The sequence below is a fragment of the Pseudorca crassidens genome, chromosome 15 (assembly GCF_039906515.1).
Source record: "Pseudorca crassidens isolate mPseCra1 chromosome 15, mPseCra1.hap1, whole genome shotgun sequence".
Taxonomy (NCBI): Eukaryota; Metazoa; Chordata; class Mammalia; order Artiodactyla; family Delphinidae; genus Pseudorca; species Pseudorca crassidens.
In genome coordinates this window covers 26051120-26071532 of record NC_090310.1, presented here as the reverse complement: position 1 = coordinate 26071532, position 20413 = coordinate 26051120, and the positions used below count along the sequence as shown (strand labels likewise).

The 20413-nt window shown below is 46.8% G+C and overlaps 1 protein-coding gene across 1 annotated transcript in view; it reads right to left on the bottom strand.

Annotated features, from left to right (window-relative positions):
• The window catches only part of ABCC6 (ATP binding cassette subfamily C member 6), a 56071-nt gene that overhangs the window by 6310 nt on the left and 29348 nt on the right, over positions 1-20413 (bottom strand). Inside the window, exons 18-25 of the mRNA XM_067706542.1 lie at positions 19916-20083; positions 18976-19150; positions 17640-17715; positions 15295-15415; positions 13494-13701; positions 5707-6017; positions 3401-3600; positions 992-1118 (exon numbers count right to left, since the gene is read on the bottom strand). Coding sequence (XP_067562643.1) covers positions 992-1118; positions 3401-3600; positions 5707-6017; positions 13494-13701; positions 15295-15415; positions 17640-17715; positions 18976-19150; positions 19916-20083 — 1386 coding nt within the window. The remainder of the gene's footprint in view (positions 1-991; positions 1119-3400; positions 3601-5706; positions 6018-13493; positions 13702-15294; positions 15416-17639; positions 17716-18975; positions 19151-19915; positions 20084-20413) is intronic.

Here is a 20413-nt window from a genome sequence, read left to right as displayed (position 1 = left end):
CAAGGATCCCTCTTTTCCTTTAGTTGAACTGGAGTATATGGACCAGAAAGGAGCCCTCGGACATCAGCTTATCCAACCCTTCTTGAAACAGGTAGGGAGACAGGACCAGAGAAGGTGTGTGGCCCTCTCAAGGACACCCAGCAGGATCCAGCCCAAAGACTTCCATTCAGAGAGGTTTCCCTCCACTTAACACTGATTTCCCACTTGGTACCACACCAAGCTCCTCCCCAGAGTCTGCTCGCCCTGCCCCCACCCCTTCCCAACCTCATTTCCCTCCAGTTTTGTCCTCACACTCTCTCCAGCCACACTGCTTTCTTGTTGTTCCTCTAACACACCAGTCGCACCCCTCCCGCCATCGCAGGGCCTTTCCTCCTGCTGTTCCCTCCACCAGGACTGCTTCTCCCCTATTCCCCCACTCCCTTTAGGCCACAGATCTCAAGCCCCCTTCTCAGAGAGGTCTTCTGGGCCATGCAAAAGAAAAGCACCCTCCCCCCAATCATGTTCCCTCCTGTTACTTGCTTTAGCCTTAAGCTTAGTTGCCTCAACTGTAAAATGAGGACAGTAGTAGTACCCCTGGTGGGCTTGTGGGCAGGATTAAATGAGCTAATATTTATAAAGCTCTTAGAACAATGTCTCATTCATAATGAATGCTATTTACATATATGTATATATATATATTTTTTTTCCTTTACAGATGTCATAACCTGACATTAAATATTGTTATTAATAGTTAACAAAACGTTAACAATGCACTGGAAATGGACTCTGTCTACTTTATCTCAATGAGTCTTTATAGTGTCTGAAGTGAAGGGATTACTGCCCATTTTTCAGAGGAGCACAGCGAGGCTCCAAGGTCCAGCCTAGGCTCTTGCAGAGCCGTGTCTTCCTCACTGGTTGGTAGTTTGGACTCAGGTCCTTGAAGGTCCCACTGGCAGAGGTCTGTGTCCATTCTGCCCGCACCCCAGAGCCCAGATTGGGGTGTCGGAAGTACCTGCAGGGCGGCTGAGACAGAGAAGCCCACGAGGCCGGGGCTGAGGTGGGCCTTGCTCAGGACTGCACACAGGGCAGCCGCAAACACCAGCCCATTCCCCACGAGCTCCAGGTTGGAAGCGAGCCACCTGCGAGGGGACAGGTAAGAGTGGGGTCAGTGGGGCCTCTCTGTGCTACCTGCCTCCCTGGGCACAAGGCCTGGACAGCATGCCGGCTCGAGTGCCCATGGGGTCCCGGCAATGGTCTCCTCCACACCCAGGCCCCACAGTAGGTGCTCAAGTAAGCTCTGCTGTGCTGCCACTTTTCTGTCCCCAGGCTATGCCAAGCCATGTCCCCTGTGTTCCCCCTGCCTGAATCCGACCTCCTTCTTCACATGGCCAACATCTTACCCTCACACAGCCAGCTCAAGCCTCACCTCCTCAGAGAGCCCTCAGGACGACTCCTCCCTTTTATCACTCTGTATAGCTAAACTAGTTAATCAGTCCTTGACTGTCGGCCTCCATCAGCAGGCTCATGAGGGCAGCAACTTTGTCTTTTTTTTTAATTAACTAATTAATTAATATTTCATTTTTGGCTGCATTGGGTCTTCATTGCTGTGTGTGGGCTTCCTCTAGTTGCAGCGTGTGGGGGCCACTCCTCGTTGAGATGCGCGGGCTTATTGCGGTGGCTTCTCTTGTCGCGGAGCATGGGCTGTAGGCGTGCGGGCTTCAGTAGTTGTGGCACGTGGGCTTCAGTAGTTTTGGCTCGTGGACTCTAGAGTGCAGACTCAGTAGTTGTGGCGCATGGGCTTAGTTGGTCCGCGTCATGTGGGATCTTCCCGGCCCAGGGCTCGAACCTGTGTCACCTGCACTGGCATGTGGATTCTTAACTACTGCACCAGCAGGGAAGTCCATCAACTTTGTCTTGTTCATGGCTCTGTCCCCAGGACCCAGCACAGGACTGAGCACGTAGTAGGTTCTCAACAAATACATATTGAATGGATGAGGAAATTGAATTCCTACTTCTTTTTCCTTTTATTGAATTCCTACTTGACCATTCATTCATGCATTCATTCAGCAGATATGTATTCAGCACCTACTGTGTGCCATGCATGCTGGAGATGCTGGGGACACAGCCGCAAACCAAACAGATAAAAATCCCTGTCTTCAGGGAACTCTGGGCTTCACTGCATATAACACCTAATCCTCTTAACAACCCCACGATGGGAGGACTGTTGTCCCCATTGGACAGATGAGGACACCAGAAGGGTTAGGTACTTGCCCAAGTCCACAAACATAACAAACACCGGGATTTGAAGCCACATCTGCCTGACTGAGGGTCTGCCACTTCCTAGATGGCTGACCTTGGGGGAGTCCCTTCACTTCTCCGAACCCCCGTTTACCCATCTGTGGGATGAAGTAACGTCTGGCTCATTACAGTTGTGAGGATTAAATGAGATACACCCATCGTATATGGCGCAGAAATCATTGACCCTTCCACAAAGTAGGTGCTTTGTAAATGTTTGTAAGGTCCCTCCTCCCTAGGCTAGGACCCCAGGAAGGGGCAGGGCAGGTCACCCAGAAGGCATATGGCATTGAGACACTGCCCACAGCTGCAGGGCCTCATAGCCCCAGCTGGCTGGAGATCTGGGCAGAAAGAAGGAAGGAACTGACATTTATTGAATTCACACCCACTGTGTGCTTGACCCTCTCCACACTCTGGCACCAGACTGACTGGATTCAAATCCTCACTCCACCATGTATTTGCAGTGTGGCCCTGGGCAAGTTCCTAAATCTCTCTGTGCCTAAGATTCATCATCTATAAAAGGGTCTCTGCCTGGTGGAGTTGTTAATAGGATTAAATAAATTAATCCACAGAGGATGCTGAGGACTGTGCTGGGCATGTGGTAAGCACATTACAAGGATTAGCTGTGAGTGTATTTGTTTAATCTCAGTAGCCACTCCATGAGTGCAAACTCACTTTGACAAATGAGGCTCAGAGAGGTTATGTGACTTGCCCAAGATCATCCAGCTAGTAAGTTGCAGAGCTGGGATTTGCACCTGTGTCTGTCTGTGCTCAAAACTTGTGTTCTTATTCTTGCTTAGTACCGAAAGGAGGCCGAGGATGCTTATGTAGCTCCTTTGTCACCAAGGCAACAGAGGCTGGTCTAGTGGCCTGGCAACAGAGGCTTCTTCCCTTTTGCTGACACCTGTACTTCCTGCCCATCTGTGGTTGGGGATCCCTCAGGCCAAGGTCCATCTGCTCACACTGTGAGCCATGTGCACCCATGGGGTCTAGGCTCTGCTTTACCCTCGACTCGCTGTGTGACCTTGAGCAGGCCACGTGACCTCTCTGACCACACAGTATGACCTTAGGTCTCATCCTCTGGGGACACAGAAGGATTATAGGTTCTTCTCTGCCCCCTTCCTACCTGTCAGCCACCAGCCGCGGGAAACTGACTCTCTGGCTTTCATCCATGTGTGCGTCGTTCTGAGCCACAAAGCAGCCCTGGACCCGGAAGGCCCTGACCACTGCTCCGCCCTGGAATGTCTCGGCCACATGGGAACACACGGATGAGTACCTGGCTGATTCCAGGCGTCTGAGCTGGCATGAGCTGGCCACATACAGGCTCTGAAGTGGGACAGTGGGGAGCAGAGAGGTCACAAACACAGAGAGACAGTTTGAGAAGCATAGGGAGCTCTGTTACCAGCTTGCTGTGTGACCTTGGGTCAGTGGCTTCTCTTCTCTGGGCTCCAATTTCCTTGTAGAATCAGAGTTCCATGGGTCTTTTTAAAAATCACCTGAGAATCTTCAAAAACTCCCAATGCCTCACCCCCGAACTATTGAATCAGAATCTCTGGTGGCATCAACCTCTCTGGTGGCATCACCTTGGCCTTGGAATTTTTAAAAAGCCTTCGAGTGATTCTCATGTACGGCCAGGATGGAGTCTGGTCTATTTACTATAGACCTAGTCTATAGTAAATATCTCATTCTCAGCTCTAAGGCCAACTGCTTCACTTAGGGCCAGTCATTGTGGGAACAAAGCCACAAAGGGCAAGGAAGGCAGCTTGACAAGTCAAATTCATTCACTTAACTCGAAGGTTACATGCCAGGTGCTGCGAACACCATGACGCACAAACAATATATATCGTTATTTGGTTTGAGGTTGGAAGCTGTGTGCGGCTGGCAGGCAGGAAAGAACCTGCATTTGCTGATCACCCAGGCTGCATGCCAGGCGCTTTCCAAATACAGTTGACCCTCGAACAACATGGGCTTGAACTGCACAGGTCCACTTATTTGTGGATACTTTTCAATAGTAAATACTACAGCGCTACGTTCTGCACTTGGTTGAATCTGTGGCTATGGAGGAACTGTGTATGCAGAGGGCCAGCTATAACTTCTAAGCAGATTTTTAATTGCAAGGAGGGTCAGTGCCCCTAATCCCCACGTCGTTCAAGGGTCAACTGCAGTATTCAGTCATTGTGAGGTGGGCATTAGGGTCGTTCACAGTTTATAGGTAAGAACACCAGAGGCTCAGAGGGATTAAGCAGCTGGTCTAAGCCTCTATAGCAAGCAAGTGGCAGGACCTGGATTCAAACACATCTCTGTCCGACTCCAAAGCTCTAGAGAAGCAGTTCCTCCCCCAGGTCAAGAGGCTATAGAAAAGACTTGGGATAGTTGTGGAGGGCAGCGATGGCCATGGTTTTTGTCTGGCTACCATGTTTTGTTTTGTTTTTTCTACTTCTGATTTTTGTCTGGCTACCATGGTTTCTTCTACTTCTGATTTCCTTGGTGGGGATGGGGGGTTGGCGGTCAATCATGAGACCTGATCATGGAGGTAGTCACATGACACAGCCCTGCTAGGCAGAGTAAACTATTCCTTTGGTCACAGTGATGAGCTCAGGGATGACACATGCCTCATGAAAGGCCAATCAGAATCTTCCCTGGGATGGATGTGTGAATGCTGAGCTGGAGAAAAGTTGCTTTGTGTCGGGGGTTGCTGAGGTGGGAGGCTGTGAGTATAGGGTTGCAAGGGGGCCATCAGACCTGCCCCCTAGAAAAGGAGTGTGTGCAAAGTTAGGCCAAGCAGAGCTGAGCCAGTGATTCTTAAATATTAGCATGGATCAGAATTACCTGGAAGGTTCATTAAAACCCAGATTTCTGGGCCGCAGCTCCATAGTATCTGAGTCAGTAGGTCTTGAATGGGACCTGAGAATGTGCATTTCTAACTAGTTCCCAGGTGAAACTGATGCTGCTGGTCTGATACCACACTTCAAGAACCACTGAGGGAAGATATGGAAAGAGTGACAGCGTCCTAGTAAGAGCTGACCCCCTGCACCCTGGGAGCATAAGCCATTAATTCTGTTCTTGTGTTTAAGTTAATTTAAGTTGGTCTCTGGTTCTGGCAACTGAAAGAGTTGAGCCTAATACAATGGTCTTTGAGAGCTTGCAATGCCTTCTTGGTTTCCAGATCACTGAGGAAGAGATAGCTGATTTCAGCAACAGCAGCAGGATAAACTGTTAGACGTTAAGAACTTTGATGTGAACATTTGGGAGACAGAGATGAGAGTAAGTGTTAGAAACAGACTGTGGTGTCTCTGTCTCTGAGAATTCTTCTAGGGGCAGCTCCTAGATGTCCAGCTGGGCAGAACCTCTTACACTGAGTCCTGCCCAGAGACAGGGGACTGGTGGAGGTGACCTCGGCTGGCCCCAGGAGCCTCTCCAACCTCCCCTTACCTGAAACCCAGCATAGAAGAGCAGCAGTGGCACGATGGCCACGACAGCCAGCGGGGTGGTCACTGTCACCACCAGGCCAACCTCCAGGAGTCCGAAGGCATACATCAGTAGAGACCGGAATTTGTCTGGGATGTCCACGTCTACTATGTCTGTCTCTTTGGAGAAGCGGTTCAGCAGGTTCCCAATGGGCGTCCGCTCAAAGAAGCCAATAGGAGACTGTGCTACGTCCCACAGGAGCCCCCGGAAGAGCAGGCTGGATGCCCGGATCCCTCCTAGGAGCACTGTGGCCATGGAGGCAAAGAGCCCGATTGCTGGGGAGAGAGAAGGGGTCAAGGCATAAGGGCTGGAGACCCCCATCACCCTGTGGTGGCTATGTTATGAACTGGCCACCCTGATTTATCCTTTGATGGGACCACCATGCAGTGGGTTAAATAGTGTCTCCCCCCAAATTCATGTCCACCAGGAACCTCAGAATGTGACCTTATTTGGAAAGACAGCCTTTGGGGCTTCCCTGATGGCACAGTGGTTGAGAGTCCACCTGCCGATGCAGGGGACACGGGTTCGTGCCCCGGTCTGGGAAGATCCCACATGCTGCGGAGCGGCTGGGCCCGTGAGCCATGGCCGCTGAGCCTGCGCGTCCGGAGCCTGTGCTCCGCAACGGGAGAGGCCACGCGTACCGCAAAAAAAAAAAAAAAAGAGGGCGTTTGAAGATGTTATTAGTGAAAGAGCTTGAGGTGAAATCCTGGATTTAGGGCGGCTTCTAAATCTGATGACTAGTGTCCTTATAAGAAGAGGAGAGGACACACAGAGACACAGAGAAGAAGATGATGTGAAGACGGAGACAGAGACTGGAGTGATACACCACAAGCCCAGGAATGCCAAGGATGGCTGGCAACCAGCAGAAGCTAGGAGAAAGGCATGGGACAGTTTCTCCTTCAGAGCCTCCAAGAGGGACCAATTTTTGCTGACACCTTGATTTTGGACTTCTGGCTTCAGAACTGTGAGAGAATAAAAATTTCTGTTGTTCTAAGCTACCAAGTTTGTGGTAATCCGTTTTATGGCAGCCCTAGGAAACTAATACACCCCCTTCCTCCCAATGCCAATCTGTGTGCTTGGAACGGAGCTAACTTCACTCTCTGTTTCTGGGGTGGGGAAAATTTCATCCCTAGCCAATCCGAACCATTGCAGTTGGCTCGGGGTGAACACACGACCCAAGTCAGGCCAATGAGACCTGGGACTGTGCTGGGACTTCTGGGAAGAGGTACTCACTTTGTGGGATACTATGTTAGCACCAGGGGAAGTAGCCTGCCTGGACAGGAAGCTATCATAGAGGAAGAAAATGAAGCTAATCTTCCAGTATTTGCTGGACCCGTGGATCCAGCCATACCTCAAGCTAGTTACCTATGGATTCCAGTCCACAAGCCAATAAATTCTCTTGTTGCTTAAGCTAGTCTGAGACATATAGTTTTAAATAGTTAGTATATTATACCTGTATAGTTTGTAGCTATATTAACCTCAAATAGAGCAGACTTTAGAGTAAGAAAAGTTATCAGGGATAAAGAGGGGCATTACATAATGATAAAGGGGTCAGTTACTCAAGAAGACTTAACAATCCTTAATGTGTATTGCCTAACAAAAGGGCATCAAAATATGTGAGGCAAAAACTGATAGAACTGCAAGGAGAAATAAATGAATCCATTATCATAGCTGGAGATTTCAACACCCCTCTATCAGAAAAGGCAGAAAATCCAGCAGGGAGAAAATCAGTAAGGACAGAGATGAACTCAACAACACCATCAATCAACTGGATATAATGGACATAAACAGACCACTTCATCTAACAGCAGCAGAACACAAATTCCTAAGCTCACATGAAACATTCACTAAGATAGACCACAATTCTGGACTATAGAATACACCTTAACAAATTTAAAAGAAGAGAAATTATACAATGTCTGTTCTTAGACCACAGTGGAATTATACTAGAAATAACAAATACCTGGAAAATCCCCAATACTTGAATATTAACACATTTCTAAGTAACACGTGGGTCAAAGAAGAAACCTCATGAGCAATTTTAAAATATTTTGAACTAAATGAAAATAAAAACACAACTTATCAAATTTTGGGCATGTAATAAAAGCAGTACTTAGAGGGAAATGTTTAGCACTGAATAAATATATATTAGAAAAAAGAAAGCTCTAAAATCCATCGTCTAAGCTTCTACTTTAGGAAACTAGAAAAAGAAGAGAAAATTGAATCCAAAGTGAGCAGAAGAAAAGAAACAATAAAAATTACAGTAGAAATCAGTGAAATTGAAAACAGGAAATCAATGAAACCAAAGCCTAGTTCTTTGAAAAGATCAGAAAATTGATAAGCTTCTAGCCAGGCTAAGAAGAAAGAGAGAAGACACAAATTACTAATATCTGAAAAAATTTTAAAAGGGACATCACTACAGATCCCATGGATATTAAAAGTATAAAAAAGGAATACCACAAACAACTCTCTGCCCATAAATTTGAAAACCTAGGAGAAATGGACCAGTTCCTTGATAGACGCAATCTACTAAAACTTATGCAAGAAGAAATAGACAATCTGAATAGGCCTATAACTATTAAAGAAATTGAATTGACAATTAATAACTTTCCAAAACAGGAACTGCCAGTCCCAGATGAGTTCACTAACAAATATTTAAGGAGAAATTATACCAATTCCCTACACTCTCTTTCAGAGGGTTGAAGCTGAGGGAATACTTTCTAACTTATTCTATGAGGGCAACATTTCCTAATACCAAAATCAGACAGACAGTACAAGAAAACTGTATAGACCAATATCTCTCAAGAACGTACATGTAAAAATCTTCAACAAAATATTAGCAAATTAAATCCAACAATGTATGAAAAGAATCGTACATCATGAACAGGTGGAATTTACCCCAAATATGCAAGGCTGCTTCAACATTTGAAAATTTGGGACTTCCCTGGTGGTCCAGTTGTTAAGACTCCGTGCTCCCAATGCAGGGGGCCCGGGTTTGATCCCTGGTCAGGGAACTAGATCCTGCATGCCACAACTAAAGATCCCGCCTGCGACAATGAAGATCTTGCACGTGGCAATGAAGATCCTGCGTGTGACAACTAAGACCCAGTGCAGCCAAATAAATAAATAAATATTTTAAAAATCTGAAAAATCAATTAATGTAATCTATCACATCAATAGGCTAAAAAAGAAAAATCACCTGACCATATCAATAGATGCAGAAAAAGATTAGACAACATCCAGTACCTATTCATGATAAAACAAATAAACAAAAACAACCCCCCCAAAACAAAACCCAAAACCTCTCTCAGTAAAATAGGAATCGAGAACTTCCTCAACTTGATAAAGAATATCTATTAAAAACCTAATGGTGAGAAGCTAACCTAATGGTGAGAAGCTTGGTGCTTTCCCAGTAAGATCTGGAACAAGGCAAGAATGTCCCCTCTTACCACTCTTCTTCAACACCCTGCTAGAAGTCCTAGTTAATGCAATAAGATAAGGAAATAAAAGGTATGCAGATTTCCAAGGAAGAAATAAAGCTGTATTTGTTTGCAGATCACATGATCATCTATGTAGAAAATCTAAAAGAACTGACCAAAAACTCCTGAAACTAATAAGCAATTATAGCAACATTCCAGGATGCAAGGTTAGTATGAAAAATTCAATCACTTTCCTATATGCCAGCAAAAAAAGGAAAGCCCACAACTAGAAATACAAACTGTACGAAAGGAAAAATCTCATTGGTAAAAGCAAATATACAGTAAAAGTGCTAAACCAACCACATATAACGCGAATAGGAAGATTAAAAGATGAAAGTCATAAAATCATCTATATCCACAATAAGTAGTTAAGGGATATACAAAACAAAAAGATGTAAAATATGATGTCAAAAACAGTAAATGTGGCAGGGAGAGGAAAAAAAAAAGCAAGGTTGTTAAATGCTTTCGAACTTAAGAGATCAACAACTTAAAAAACCCACACATATATGGATTGCTATATTTAAACCACATGCTAACCACAAACCAAAAACCTATAATAGACACACACAAAAAAAAAGAGAAAGAAATTCAAAAATAACACCAAAGATAGTCATCAAATCACATGGGAAGAGAACAAAAGAAGAAGAAAGGAACAGAAAAGAACTATAAAAATAACCCCAAAATAATGAACAAAATGGCAGTAAGTACATTAAATGTAATGGACTAAATGCTCCAATTAAAAGACATAGAGTGGCTGAGTGGATATAAAAAAAGACCCACATGTATGCTGCCTACAAGAGACTCATTTTAGACCTAAAGACACACAGAGATTGAAAGTGAGGGGATGGAAAAAGCTATTCCATGCAAATGGAAATGATTATAATAGATGACTATGAACAATTATATGCCAATAAAATGGACAACCTAGAAGAAATGGACAAATTCCTGGAAATGTACAACCTCCCAAGACTGAACAGGAAGAAATAGAAAATATGAACAGACCAATTACCAGGAATGAAATTGAATAAGTAATAAAAAAAAAAAAAGTCCAGAACCAGATGGTCCAGACTCTTTAGAGACAAGTTAATACATATCCTTATCAAACTATTCAAAAAATTGCAGAGGAACGAACACTTCCAAAATCATTTTACAAGGCCAGCATCATCCAGATACCAAAATCAGACAAAGATAGAACAAAAAAAGAAAATTACAGGCCAACATCACTGGTGAACATAAATGCAAAAATTCTCAACAAAATATTCGCAAACCAAATTCAACAATACATTAAAAGGACCATACACCATGATCAAGTGGGATTTATCCCAGGGATGCAAAGATGGTTTAATATCCACAAAGCAAGCAATGTGATACACCACATTAACAAACTGAAGAGTAAAAATCACACAATCATCTCAATAGGTATGGAAAAACCATTTGACAAACTACAACATCCATTTATGATAAAAATTCTCAACAAAGCGGAGGGAATACACCTCAACATAATAAAGGCCATACACATAAGCCCACAGCTAACATCATACACTGTGTTGAAAAGCTCAAAGCATTTACTCTAGGGTCAGGAACAAGACAAGGATGCCCATTATCACCATTTTTATTCAACATAATATTGGAAGTCTTAACCACAGCAATTAGACAAGAAAAAGAAATAAAAGGAGTCCAAATTGGAAAGGAAGAAGTAAAACTCACCATTTAGAGATGACATGATACTATACATAGAAAATCCTAAAGATGCCACCAAAAAACTACTAGAACCCAATAATGAATTCAGTAAAGTTGCAGAATACAAATTTAATATACAGAAATATGTTGCATTTCTATACACTAACAGTGAACTATTAGAAAGGAATTTAACAATCCCATTTACAGTTGCATCAAAAAGAATAAAATATCTCAGAATAAATCTAGCTAAGGAGGTAAAAGACCTTTACTTGGAAAACTGTAAGACACTGTTGAAAGAAACTGAAGATGACACAGATGGAAAGATATACCATACTCATGGATTGGAAGAATTAATATTGTTAAAATCCTCATACTACCCAAGGTAATCAACAGGTTCAATGCAATCCCTATCAAAATACCAATGGCATTTTTCACAGAATTAGAAAAAAATAATTCTAAAATTTGTATGGAAACACAGAAGATCCTGAATGGCCAAAACAATTTTGAGAAAGAAGAATAAAGCTGGAGGTATCACACTCCCTGATTTCAAACTATATTACGAAGTTACAGTCATCAAAACCATATGGTACTGGCACAAAAACAGACACACAGATCAATGGAACAGAATAGAGAGCCCAGAAATAAACCCACATTATATGGGCAATTAATCTACAAAAAAAATATGCAAGAATATACAATGGGGAAAAGATACCCTCTTCAGTATTACTCAGCCATAAAAAGGAAGGAAACTGGGTCATTTGTAGAGACATGGATGGACCTAGAGACTGTCATACAGAGTGAAGTAAGTCAGAAAGAGAAAAACAAATATCGTATATTAACACATATATGTGGAATCTAGAAAAATGGTACAGATGAACTGGTGTTTGCAAGGCAGAAATAGAGACACAGATGTAGAGAACAAATGTATGGACACCAAGAGGGGAAAGCGGGGGTGGGGGTGGGGGTGGGATGAATTGGGAGATTGGGATTGACATATATACACTAATATGTATAAAATAGATAACTAATAAGAACTTGCTGTATAGCACAGGGAACTCTACTTCACTGTACAGGAGAAACTAACACAACATTGTAAAACAACTATACCCCAATTAAAAAAAAAAAGACATAAGGTTGGATTGGATTAAAAAAAAAAAGACAGCCTCTTCAATAAATGGTACTGGGAAACATGGACACTACATGCAAAAGAATCAAACTGGTACCTGCAAAAGAATCAAACTGGACTACTTTCTCATACCATATACAAAAATAAATTCAAAATGGATTAAAGGCTTAAACATAAGACCTGAAACCATAAAACTTTTAGAAGAAAACAGGCAGTATGCTCTTTGACATTGGCCTTAGTAATATTTTTTTGGATATGTTCCCTCAGAGACGGGGGAATGCGGGGAGGGGGAACTGGATGAAGGCCGTCAAAAGGTACAAACTTGCAGTTATAAGATAACTAAGCACTAGGAATGTAATGTATAACATGATAAATATAATAAACACTGCTGTGTGCTATGTATGAAAGTTGTTAAGAGAGTAAATCCTAAGAGTTCTCATCACAAGGAAATGTTTTTTCTATTTCTTTAATTTCATATTTATATGAGATGACGGATGTTCACTAAACTCACTGTGGTCATCATTTCATGATGTATGTAAGCCAAATCATTATGCTCTACATCTTAAACTTACACAGTGCTGTAAGTCAACTATATCAACAAAACTGGGACGAAATATTCTGGTATACAACTCAGGAAAAAAAGACTCTGTGGTATTGGTGAAAGAATAGACAACGAGATCAGTGAAACAGAGATGAATAGGTGGAGAACAGAGAATTTTAGGGCAGTGAAACTATTCTGTATGATACTGTAACAGTGGATATATGTCATTATACATTTGTCCATCCCATGGAATGTACAACACCAAGAGTGAACCCTGATGAAAACTGCAGACTTTGGCTAACTAGGATGTGTGGATATAGGTTCATTTGTAACAAATGTACCACTCTGGTGGGGGGATGTTGGTAATGATGGAGGTTATAGATGAGTGGGGAAATCTCTGTACCTTCTGCTCAATTTTGCTGTGAATGTAAAACTGCTCTAAAAAAATAAATCTATTTTTTAAAAAGGAAGAGAAGATGGGAGGAGATGATGGTGGGGATGTGATGCAGGGCTCTACCTCCTATGGGGATGGGGGTGGGGCAGTGGCAGAAGCATGGGATTGGGGTGGGGTGCTGGAAGTCACCAACAGTCGGACTTGGGGCTGTCCTCAGCTTGGGAGAGGGGCAGAGTCCAGTGGACCTGCTGCCTCACCTAAGTGCTCAGCTGCCCCAGCATCTGGAGGCCAAGATTCTGCCTTTGCTGATGAGGCTGGAAGAGACTCTGAGGCTTCTGTAAAAGTAGGGATGTGCCCTGTCCCCCACTTCCCCAGCCCCATCTTAAGGATGCAGGTCTGTGTTTGGACCCAGGACATTTGCACAGATGTTCAGGAAGGACAGGGTGAGCCAGGGAGGTGTGGGCGAAGGAGCCCTGAGAAACCCTCGGGTGGAGCTGGAGGATGGAGAGTGAGGAAAGCTGGCAGGGGTACCTTGGAGGCAGCCCAGGAGCCCAAAGACCCAGCCCCGCAGGGCTGCGTGAGTCTGCCGTCCGTCCACGGTGGGGTCATCTGCCCACAGGCTCAGCCAGTAGCCACGGCAGAAGGAGGCCACTTGCTGGCATAGGAAGAGGAAAAGTGCGTGGAGGCAGAGCGGGGTGCCCACAGCTCGTAGGTAGGTCAGGTACATGGTAGCCTTCACCTGTAGCACACGTAGGAGAGATGGGGGCAGAGAGACACACCAGGGGGAGAGAGGAAAGGCCAGGTGGGGCTCCCACAACTTGCCAGTGGGGCAGATGGAACCACCATGCAGTACCTCCCACCTGGAGCATCCTCTCCCCTCCAGGCCCGCCCAGCCTCAGGACCCCCTTCCTCTATGGCTCCCAGATGGCAGTGGGAGCCTTAAAGGGGACAGGCTGTGGCACTTTCTGAGTTTGGAGTGATTTATTGAACACCTACTATGGGACCAGCATGTGTCTCCATCCTCATCATAATTCCCACCTGACAGATAGGGAAACTGAGGCACAGAGAGGTTAAGCCACTTGTTTAAAGTCTGGTTCCTACAAATCTGAAATTCTCCATGCAGCTGCAGCCAGAGTGAACTTCTGAAAACATCCACTTGCTGTTGAAAACATCTTGCTGTTGCTAACCTGCCCTGCACTTTCTCTTGCTCTGAGAAGAAATTCTAAACCTCTTGTACACTCTTTCACCTTACCGTCTACGCACTATCCACTGGTTTCATGGGATCCCTTTCTTTTCTCTGGCACCCTAAGCTCCTCACCTCAGAGTCTCTGCCCCTGCTGTTCCCTCTGCCTGGAATGCTCCTCCCCCTGCTCTTTCCATGGCTACTTCCTTCGCATCCTTCAGGGATGTCAAATGTCACTCCTCAGAGCATCCTATCCAAGCAGGTCCCTGATCCTTGGTCGGTCCCTGTCTCATCACTTTCTTTATTTTGTTTATAGCATTTATCACTACCTGATATCACCTTGCTTATTAGCATAATTGTTTTCTCACTCTCTCCCCTGCCCCCCACCACTAGCCTGCAAGGTCCACCAAGGCAGAAACTTTGTCTGGCACACAGTGGGGGTTCTGCAAATGTCTTCTGGATGGATGAGTAGGTGGATGGTTGAGTGGGCGAATGGGTGAGTAAATGGGTAGGTGGGTGGGTGGATGAATAAATGAGTGGGTCTGTAGGAGGGTGGGTGCGTAAATGAGCGGATGGATGGATGGATGGATGGCAGGGTGGCAGATGGGTGGATGGTTGTGTGAGATGGATAGAAGAGTGAGTAGACGGGTAGGTGGATGGATGGGTGAGTGGGATGGATGGGTGAATAGGTGGAAAGGTAAATGGATGGATGGATGAATGAGTAGGTACGTGGGTGAATGGGTGGGGGATGGGTGGACAGAGCAGCATAGGAGAGAAGAAGTAGTACAAGTTTCAGATTCAGACTGTCCTAGGTTTGAGTCCCAAGTTGGTCACTTGCTAGCTGTGAGAACACAAATGTCTAAACTCTTTAAGAACCCAGTTTCTTCATCTCTACAATGGAGCTATCACCATCTGATTTTAGGGTGGTTGTGGGCATTAAGAAGTATGAAGTATCTAGAATCTTACGTGGCACATAGTAGGTGTTCAATAAAGGTGAGTCGTCCCCCCAGCCCCATCCCCCCCCAAGTGCTGTATCTCTTGGGAGGTCCTGAGTCCCCCCCAAGTGCTGTATCTCTTGGGAGGTCCTGAGTCCCCGGGGGCAGCAGCGGCAGTGGATGTGGAGAGGGGGAGGGAGCAGCGGGTGGTTACCCTGCCATATTGCATGCTGTCCTCTCCTTTTGGCTGTCCTGCCCCCTCAGGATCATCTAGGGGAACCCCTGTCTGGGCCTCTGAAGTGGCGCTGTCCTTCTCAGGGACTAACTTCATGGACCTGTCATTTAGAAGAAATGAGGACAAATCAGTGTCTCTCTTCGTGGGGTGTATATGCCCAACCCTCATGGCCACTGGAAGCCACTGAGCCACTCTCTCATTCATTCATTCAACTAACGTACTGAGCACCAACTAGGTGCCATGCCCCAGTTCTCCCTCTGTGGTGCCCAGCTAGATGCCACCTATCACCCCAGAGTCAGGCAAGCCTGTTCTTCCGACGCCATCTCATTGAATGAACTTATTTGCCAACTTTGGAACCTGGTTTTCATTTTGGTCTAAGCTTTGCTGCAATCATTTTGCACCTGCTGTTTATTCTCAGATTTGTCAGTCCAGGTTTGCAGGAAGTCAGCTTTGCACAATTCAGATGCTGAAGGTTTCTTGAGTGTTCCTTTTATCTGTGGCTGAGTAGGCTGACAACCGTAAATGTGAATTACCATCTGCTAACTGTGAAACCACGGGCAGCTGACACGCTCTCTGTGCCTCAGTTTCCTCAGGTGTAAAATGGGGATAATCTATGTCTCTCTGGCTGCCTATCTGTCTGTCTATCAATCAATCTATTTATTCACCTATCCATCTTTGTGATATTGTGATTTATGTTAAGAAATATATACTTGGTCTTTGACCCCATCCCTGGCACAGAGTTCCTAAAACCCTTGTAAATTCCTAAGTGATAAGAGCCCTAGGAGCATCTTTTGTTCTACTGAGGTGACTCTGGGTGGGCTCCTGGATGGCTCCTGGTTGGGGGCTGGTCACCAGAAAGACTAAGCCATGACTAGAAGCTTGGAATTTTCAGCTCCACCCGCATTCTCCAGAGAGGGAAGAGGGGCTGGAAATGGAGTTAATAATGGATCATGCCCACACGAGGAAGCCTCCATAAAACCCCAACAGTACGGGATTCGGGGTGCTTCCAGGTTAGTGGACACATCCACATACCCAGAGGTTGATACACCAAGCTCCATGGGGACAGAAGCTCCTGCATGTGGGACCCTCCCAGACCTCGTCCTGTGAATCTCCTCAGCTGGCTGTTCTGTCTCCTTTGTCACATCCTTTAATAGACTGCCAAATGTACGTGTTTCCCTGAGTTCTGTGAGCTGTTCTGGCAAATTACTTGAACTCGAGGAGGGGGTGATGCAAACCCCCATTTTGTCCCCAAGTAGGACAGAAGTTGTGGGAACCCTGGAGACCTACTACTTGCAATTGGCATCTGAAGTGGAGGGAGCAGACTTGAGGGACTGAGCCCTTAACCTGTGGGATCTGACATCTCCAGATAGTGTCAGAACTGAGTTGTGGAGAATTGCTTGGTGTGAAGGTTTGCGGGGGGGCAGGGGCCACCCATCTGGTGTCAGAGTGAACGTTGTAGTTGTGTGAGAGTAATGGAGAGAAAGAGGGAAGACTAGCAGGTTTTTCCAATACAATATTTATCTATCTACATCCATCTGTCTATGAACTCTACCTATCATCTATCTGTCTATTCATCCATTCATCATCTATCTGTTTGTCTGTCACCCTATTTGTCTACCTACCTACTTACCTCTCTACCTATTATCTACCTATCTGGTCTTACTTAGGATACTGTGCACTGTGAAGACGGCGGGCCGGTCCAGTGTGTGGCCCAGGAGTACTCTGGCTGGCTAGCTGGGATGGGAGGAACTGGGGCCCAACCTCACGGACCGAGGCCCTCCGGTTCCCCCTGCAGTTCCCTAACAGCTGGCACTTAAGCTCACACTCTCTGGTTCCCAGTGGTCTGTTGTTCTGTTTCACAAGGTCACTTTCCATAAAAAGGGAGAGCACAGGAGTCCAGCTATGGCCTGGCTAAAGGGGGCAGCAGGCCTCCTCCTGGTGGCCCCCACCAGCACCAAGCGATGCTGGTGTCCTTCAGAGCATGAATGACAGGGCCTGGCACGGACATTAACAACTATGGCGTGGATCCTTCTTTGGAGCTGGCCCTGCCCCACTCCAGCCATGACAACTCTGATAAACTTTAAGGGATTCATCACATCTGAGGGCAAACTGGTCATCCTGTGAACAGAACATGTGGGGACTTAATCATTGTGGCTAATTGACTGTCAGATAGTCTCTGGTGAATTATCCCACGGCTGAGCCCCATGGTGGGTCTTAAGCAGATGTTCAATCCAGAATGGTTGAGATGCAGGTGGTGACACAGCCGCCTTGCTTCAGCCTCAGCTTTTGTGCCCTCCCCAAGCTCTGCACCAGAGCAAACTCACCTCTCCGGTCCACCCTCAGGCCTCCCACCTCCAGCAGAGCCTCTGCGGTCCTTGGCACTGGCCGGGGGTTCCGTTTCTGCAAGGTCAAGGGAGCCGTGTCACTCTATGGGGGTCGGTACCTCAGAGTCCAGATGCCAGCTTTGACACCCATGGGCTGTGCAGCCTCCGCTCGCTGAGCGTCCATTTTCTCTGATCTGCCTCCTCCCCCCTCTCTCCATCCTCCCTGGGTTCTTCCAGGAACATTATTCATTCATTCACTTATTCAGTTGGCAAATATAATCAAGCATCGGCTATGAACTTGGGGCTGGGAAACAGCAGGAAACACTGCACATAGTCCAAAAGCTCGGGTCTCCCCAATACCCTTGCATAAGCAATCCATTGTGTCTGCGATGTTCTTTTCCAGGTAGCTCTCACCCAACCTCAGGTGTCATCTCCCCCAGGGAAGGACCCTCCTGCCCACCATCCCCAAGCCAGGAGGGTTCCATCTTCAAGCTCCAGGAGGTTGACACCGTGAACCAACACTTAGGGTTTTTACCGGGGTGAGCCAGGGCTCAACAGAGGAGGCAGAGCCTGGGATGGGGGACCTGGCTGTGAAACCCCCTCTGTCATGCAGGGACAGCACACAGCCTGCAGTTGGAGGTTCAAAGCCCAACACTGCCACTTATGAGCCGGGTAAACTTGGACGAGTTCCTTAACTTCTGGGCCTCAGTCCTCATCTGTAAAATGGAGCTAAGTACAGTACTGACCTCACAGGGGCTAAGTGGTGATTAAATGAGTGAATGGAGGGGCCACTGGCTGTTCTTTATCACTCACTGTGGCTGCGCTTGGATCACTGACTTCACTTCCAGAACACTGTCATTTTTCCAGTGGGCACTGTGTTTTCTGGATTAGTAGAAGCCCTAGCTGGCATGTTGGGGGCCTCTGGCCTCAAGGTACCAAATGACCTCTTTGCTCAGTCTCTGTAGCAGTTTCAAGCACAGACCCTGGAGTTGAACACACCCAAATTCTAATGTGACCTTGGGCAAATTATTTAACTCTCTTCGGCCTGAGTTGCTTATCTGAAAAGTGGCAGCCATAATTGCAGGGGTCCCCCAGGGGTGTTGTGGAGACCACATGAGACAATGCATGTTTATAGAAGCACTTAGCACAGCCCCTGGCTCACAGAAGGTGCCACGGGCTCTTACTGGGGGCTGGGTGGCCTTGTGGGAGAGGCGTCTGCCTCCAGGCCTGGGCCTGCAGGGAGGGTGTGGCCAGAGTGCTTCACTAGCCAGTGGGATCTGTGGAACCTTCTCCCCAAGGGTGACAGAAGCCAGGCACAGGGTAGCCCAGCCAGTACCTCCTTCTCCTCCATCTCCTGGCTGTCTGGCTCCATCCAGAAGGCCCGCCAGGGTCCCCTTCCTGTGCAGAAGCTCCTGGAAGGAACCCATCTCTGCAATGGCCCCATCTTCCAGCACCACGATCCAATCAGCCTGGGGCAGGACGTGGAGCGCGTGGGTGACGAGAATCCGTGTCTGGGCAGGAAGGGATGGAATTTACACTCGTGCGCTTGACCACTGTTCCAGAGCTGGGGGAATGGGCCGGGAATGTCCTGGGGCTCAGAGTGGGGAAAGCTCTCCTTCTTGTGCTCCTGCCCTTTTTCTCAAAAATAGCATGTCCCAACAGTGAAATAGAGGGACTCCTTCAACCTGTCTCGAAACCAGAAGACACGGAGTTCAACTGAACGTGGCCAGTGACCTGAGGCAGAGCTGTTGTAGTTTAACCACAGACCCAGAAGCAAGAAATGACTGCTCGGACTTCCCTGGTGGCGCAGTGGTTAAGAATATGCCTGCCAATGCAGGAGACACGGGTTTGATCCCTGGTCTGGGAAGATCCCACATGCCACGGAGCAACAAAGCCCATGTGCCACAACTACTGAGCCTGTGCTCTAGGACTCATGTGCCATAACTACTGAAGCCTGTGCACCTAGAGCCTGTGCTCCGCAACAAGAGAAGCCACCACAATGAGAAGCCCATGCACCGCAACAAAGAGTAGCCCCCGCTCACTGCAACTAGAGAAAGCCCGCACAGCAGTGAAGACCCAGCACAGCCAACAAAAGAAATGACTGCTGCTGTGAGCCACTGACATTTGGGGGTTGTTTGTTATGCAGCACTGTCACAGCAAAAGCTGACCATTACAAAGAGGAACACTGGATTCATGGAGAATGGTGGTAAGCAGACTTGGGTTAGGACTTTCTCTGCCTTTGCTCTATGCCCTCTGAGACATTTTCCCAAACTTACGGTTCCCTGGAGCAGCCCATCAGGCCCAATGACCTGTTTGAAGACATGCTGGCCAACATGGGCGTCCAGGGCTGCCAGGGGGTCATCCAGCAGGTACACAGCAGCCTTCCTGTACACAGCCCGGGCCAGGCTCAGCCGCTGCTTCTGGCCCCCAGAGAGATTCATGCCCTGTGGCCATAAGAGAGAGACAGGGACCTGCGTCTACGCCTGCTGGGTGAAGCTGGTGTGACAGGGGCCAGGTCTGCTCATCAAAGTGAGCTGTGGCTCATGGGGCCTGTCCTCTAGGGCCACCTCCAGCTTGAAACGCTTGCTCTCAAGCCAACATCCCCCCCAGCTTCCACCCTGCCTGGCTTCTCCCCTTTCCAGACAAGCTTCCTGCACCCACTGCTCCCTCCACTTGAGTCTGGCTTCTGTTCCCATTTCTCCACTGATGCAGCCTTCCTCAAGGACACTGGTCACTCCCCTGTTGCCTAATCCAGTGGTAGCTTTTCAGTCCTT